Genomic DNA, 5290 nt, shown 5'->3' on the forward strand with positions numbered 1-5290 from the left:
GAAGAAAAGCAGGATTTAATATGTTCTGCATCTTCTTTCTTAGTCTACCATTGCTTGATAAACATTCTCTAGTTTTACATTACTACAGAATATGATCCAGGTGTAATGTTTTACTGGGTCATAAAACAGTTGATTTTCAGGATGACATGACAGAAAAAAAGAGTTTTGGATTTAACTAATTTGAGGACAACTGCAGTTACCAACCTTTCCCTGCACTAATAGAAATAACTTTTCACTCAGTGATACTATATAAAAATACAAAAAAAAAAAGTATAACAGGTGTGTCCAGCTATTTGTGGAATTAAGAACATTTAAATAAAATTTAATTTTGTCTCACTCTGTCACCCAGGCTGGAGTGCAGTGGCACAATCTTGGCTCGCTGCAACCTCTGCCTCCCGGGTTCAATTAATTCTTGTGCTCAGCCTCCTGAGTAGCTGGGATTATAGGCGTCTGTCACCACACCTGGCTAATTTTTGAATACAATTATTGATTTCATTGTCTACTTGTTATTAAAAAGATTGTAGCAAACTCTGCTTAGGATTCTGGGTTTTTCTACCCAATTAAGGTTAAAAAAAAAAAAAAAAGCAACCACCAGCATATTATTACCCAGGAAACCAGCTGTGTTCCGTAGATGGCCGGCCTATCAGATTCAAGTTGCAAGCCTTATACACAGTAAGTGTCTCATGCACATATCCATGAGGATTCACATAAGCTGCCATTGGCCCACATAAGGATAAACTAAAAGAAAGAACATGGAGGACAAGTCAAAATGAGAAGTCTAATCCTATTAAATGGTTAGAATTTTCTTGAAGTTCACCAAGAAATTTAGTTTTTAATCTTTTAGTTTTACATAATACCAGGATCTTAGTACAAAAACGGGGTAGGGAATACAGCTGGCAGACCCGTTTTGTTCAGTCTAAACGTTTTATGTGATGACTCAAAAGAAATTTTAAAACCCTCCTCAAGACAAGACAGACATTGTCAAGACGACAAAACTCAAATGCTTCTAAAGGAGTCTGACAGTGTAAATGCAATGCAAAGGTCCGGTGTGGTCATTTTGAGACAATTGATAATTGAGTAGAAAGCAGTTTCCTTACTTTCTTGATAATTCTGATGAATCTGTCATAAAATGATTTTCAAACGCCATTATATCAGAGCATCAGTAAATGTTCCGAATCATGTCCTACTTTGACTCTGATTACTTTGACAACTGATTACTGACACGTAATTTCTGAGGCATCTACTTAGGGCCTAATAGAAGACAACTAATATGCCTATGTCTAAGATACTCTAATATACAGATTGTCAACAAGAATTGGGGAAAAAAGAATTGCTCAGTTGTTTTACTTTATCATGCTCATTACCTGTGAGTAATCCCTGACATACATTGTTGCTCTGAGTACCCAATCTGGAAGACGATCTTACCAAAAGTGAGCTAATTCCCTGTATTTCATTTGCTGAGCGTTTGTAACTTTTAAGTATTGGAGGAAAGTATATGGAAAACAGAAATACAGTCTTGATTATAATTCTGGTAAGGCAAGTATACTAAAAATGTCATAAAGAACTTACCTGAATATTTCATTTTTGGTTGTTATTTCTGTTTCTTGACATTGTTTACAGCAAAGGGAAGTACACTAAAAAATTTGAGAGAAAAATTATTGGGCAAAACTGGCATTCGTTTTATCATGTAATCACATAGATCATCAAGAAACTTCTAAAGATATTGCTGCCTCTGAGTATCACATTCTCCTTCCAACCATTCAAAAACTTAGTTTTAAAAATGTAGGAAGAAAAGCACTGAAACTGAGATCTGCCAGGTATTTACATATAAAACTAAAGGACTTTCCAGGGTAAAGGAATAGTGATATATAGCCTCAGGTATTAGAAATCAAGTATTTTTCACGAAGTTGATAAATGTATTCATAGTTGACAGCACAGAACAATCTGACTTTATCTGTAAGAGCCAAACTGCATGACTACATTACTGGACTCTATTTTAGCTCCATTGGTCCCAACAGAGCATCCTAGTTCTCCAGCCTGACTAAACATGGGCATCAAAAACATAATCACTTTACTCACTTTATTCATAATGTCTAATTCACAGCGAAGTCGCTGGATAGCACTGCCAATTTTAAGGAGCTGAATTCTCAATACATCATCAATAGGAAGACAAGCAGCTACTCTGTAAGAAAAATCTTAAACACATAGTTTTTCAAGTTTTAAATTTATGAGTCAGATAAGCATCAGATTACTTAGAAATTGGATAATGTCCCTTTGAAATAAGCCCTTCTCTATAAAGTTACACATTTTATACTATAAACAGTACTAAAATATACCAACTATCAAAGGTATACTTTTCAGAAGCTCTAAATTTAAATTCTTTTCCTATACTTTTTTTGGGTACAATCCTTTTATGTTAAACATGAACTTGAATACATGTTAGAAGTTGCTTATTTGCCAAGAGACTAGAAAAATATACCTTATAAACAGAGTATATGTAATTAAGGTAGGTCCTGCAACTATAGTCACTTCTTTTAAAAGTACCTTAAACAACAGGGAGAGGAGTCCTTATACTCAGGAAGTGTTTCTGGATGACGGCCACTTACTGCAATTTGAATGTTTTATGGAAAACTTATCTAAAATTGGAGTGCTCACAGAATATAAGGATTTTACTACAATTTTGAAATACTCATTTTTTTTTCAACTGCTCAAAGGAAATCATGCTTTTCAGAATTAAGATGTTTTTAATCAGTCTTAAAAACTAAAATATATTATTTAATCCATTAGAAAGCTATTTTTTATAGCAAGATGCACAGGCCACAGCCAGGAAAGTTAACTTTTCATACCTATTGGATTTGAAGGAAGAGAATCATCTTTTAGATTTTCATCCCATTCACGTAGCTGTTTCTTGATTCTGTCCATTAAGGTTTCCTTGTTTAAAATAAAGGTAGCCATAATCAAGTTCACAGACTTATTAAAATTTAAATAAAACTAACATATTGGGTAGCAATTTAATCACGGTGGTAAAATCTCAGTCCTAGTTTCAATATCTCCATTTTCTTAGGCAGAAATGGTCAAACTCCAGCTCTTTTGCCCAGCACTAAGTCTGCCTTCCAGCCTTCTCTCACTGTCTTATCCCAGGCGTATATGCTCCCAACTGCCTGTGGATTGCTCTGTTCTATGCCCCCGCTTGGAACTCGCCTCTCTTCTGCTTTCTCTTGGGCCATTCCTCACCCAATCCATAGGGATTATGGCACCGATAAATTGCACTAACACTATCTACATACCTTACTTAGACCTATTTACTACATAATTTTCACAAGCATAAGCAAAACGTATGCAAAAACATTCTTGTACAGTGTGTCTTTGTAAGGCTTAAAAACTGCCAAAGAGCAGAGATCAGTTGCAGTTTCTTTTAGTGTAATGCATGTTGTTGAGTTTTCCCAGGACTCCAGATCTGTGGGCAGTGATTCATTAAGGGAAATAATTAGCATTTACTGAATGCCCACTATGCACACCAAGTACAATAGCTACCATTATATCCATTTTATAGGTCCTTGGAGAAGTAATCTGCTCCAGACCCACAGAGTAAGTGACAGAAATGAGACTCTGAGGTCAGTCTCTGCTCTGAAACCTAGATTCTTAAACTATTTCAGCACTGTTCCTTACTTAAGATTTGCAAAACGTGGCAATGCCTAGTGTCACACTCTGACGAGCAGAAAGCCTCATGGATGCATTAATTAATAGACTACTGATCAAGAGATACTAAGTTAATCTGCTTGTTTAGAGAAAAACCAAAACTGTTATATAAGGATCCTGTAATGTTCTAAAAGTAAGTATTACCCAACCCAAGAAGACTTCAAGTGCTTAATAAAACTCTAGAGTCTTAGGATACTTTTTTTTTTTTTTTTTTTTTTTTTTGAGACAGAGTCTTGCTCTGTTGTCCAGGCTGGAGTACAGTGGCACAACAAACTCAGTTCTCTGCAGCCTCGACCTCCCAGGCTCAATCAGTTACCGCAGCTCAGCCTCCCAAGTAGCTGGGACTATAGCCACATGCCACTACGCCTGGGTAATTTTCATATTTTTAGAGACAGGGTTACGCCATGTTGCCCAGGCTGGTCTGGAATGCCTGGCCTCAAGCAATCCATCTGCCTTGGCCTCCCAAAGTGGATTACATGTGTGAGCCACCCTATAATATCTTGTTCTTAAAAGGCACTAGGAACTGGAAAAACTAAAAATTCTATAAATAAACCTATCTAGCAGTATCTCTGACTGCTGCCTGTTTACTTTAAATGTACAAATGGCATTAGTTCTGAAAATAAAATAGCAACAAGTACGAAAACCTTTGTTTTTTGATTACCATTAAGTATGACATGGCCTACCACAGACAAAGTAAATTTAAGGTAAGTTACTTACAGCATCATATAAGGAATATAGCCAGCGAGGCCATGAAGTTAGATTTGCACAATGAAACTTTCTCTGAAAACAAAACAAAAGAAAAAGGCACTGAATAACCCTTCTCTATAAGGTTACACATTATAGAGAAGATTCTAATGGTAGAATGAGCAACACCTGAGAAATGATTCTGGCCTAGGAAAACATCTAATTTTAAAAAGATAAAATTTTTTTTAGATAACCCATAACATGACTATGAAGTGCAAAATCATGCTTCTATATCCTTCAAATACGTATTTTAACTAGAATCTTGATTCCTATTTAAAAAGGTCAAATATTAAAATTTCAATGCTGAAGACAACTTTGAAAAGATAAATGTGAAGAATAACTAAACACCATACTTCTGTTATGACCATGTTAGTTGACTTCATACTAGTAATTACTTTTCCAGTATCTGAAGTGAAAACCTCAAAATAAGATCCAAACTGTTTGTATAAAAACTTTAAATGAGTCTCAACTGAATCAGTATAGGGGCAAACATAACAAGTGATAGAATCCCAAGAAAGATGAACCATTCATATACTTGAGACTTCATGATGAAGTTCTCCACTAAATAAAACGCAAGGAAAGGGAAACCCATTACATATCACCTTCAACTATAAATGAAATCCACAGAAGCATGCCTAAATCCATTTAAAAATGTGAATTGTACTTGATTCCGATAGAATATCAGTATTTGAGAGGGAGACTCAATGTTGTTAAGATGTCAGTCTTCAAATTACGTATTTAGTGCAATAGCAGTGAGACTGGAATTTGTAAGTATAATTTAAAGTTCATTTGGAAAAAACTGCAAAAATAACCACAAAATTTTTGAAAGAGAAGCAAATGGTCTATA

At 35.2% G+C, this 5290-nt stretch overlaps 1 protein-coding gene across 4 annotated transcripts in view; it reads right to left on the minus strand.

Annotated features, from left to right (window-relative positions):
- Positions 1 to 5290, minus strand: part of CRBN (cereblon) — a 29782-nt gene that overhangs the window by 1735 nt on the left and 22757 nt on the right. For all 4 annotated transcript variants that reach the window (XM_032290514.1, XM_032290515.1, XM_032290517.1 and 1 more), the window contains 5 exons: positions 4417 to 4479; positions 2847 to 2931; positions 2080 to 2195; positions 1570 to 1634; positions 607 to 738 (listed from right to left, as the gene is read on the minus strand). In XM_032290514.1, the coding sequence (XP_032146405.1) occupies positions 607 to 738; positions 1570 to 1634; positions 2080 to 2195; positions 2847 to 2931; positions 4417 to 4479 (461 nt within the window). The remainder of the gene's footprint in view (positions 1 to 606; positions 739 to 1569; positions 1635 to 2079; positions 2196 to 2846; positions 2932 to 4416; positions 4480 to 5290) is intronic.

The sequence above is a fragment of the Sapajus apella genome, unplaced genomic scaffold (assembly GCF_009761245.1).
Source record: "Sapajus apella isolate SASKATOON/1434 unplaced genomic scaffold, GSC_monkey_1.0 scaffold23, whole genome shotgun sequence".
NCBI lineage: Eukaryota > Metazoa > Chordata > Mammalia > Primates > Cebidae > Sapajus > Sapajus apella.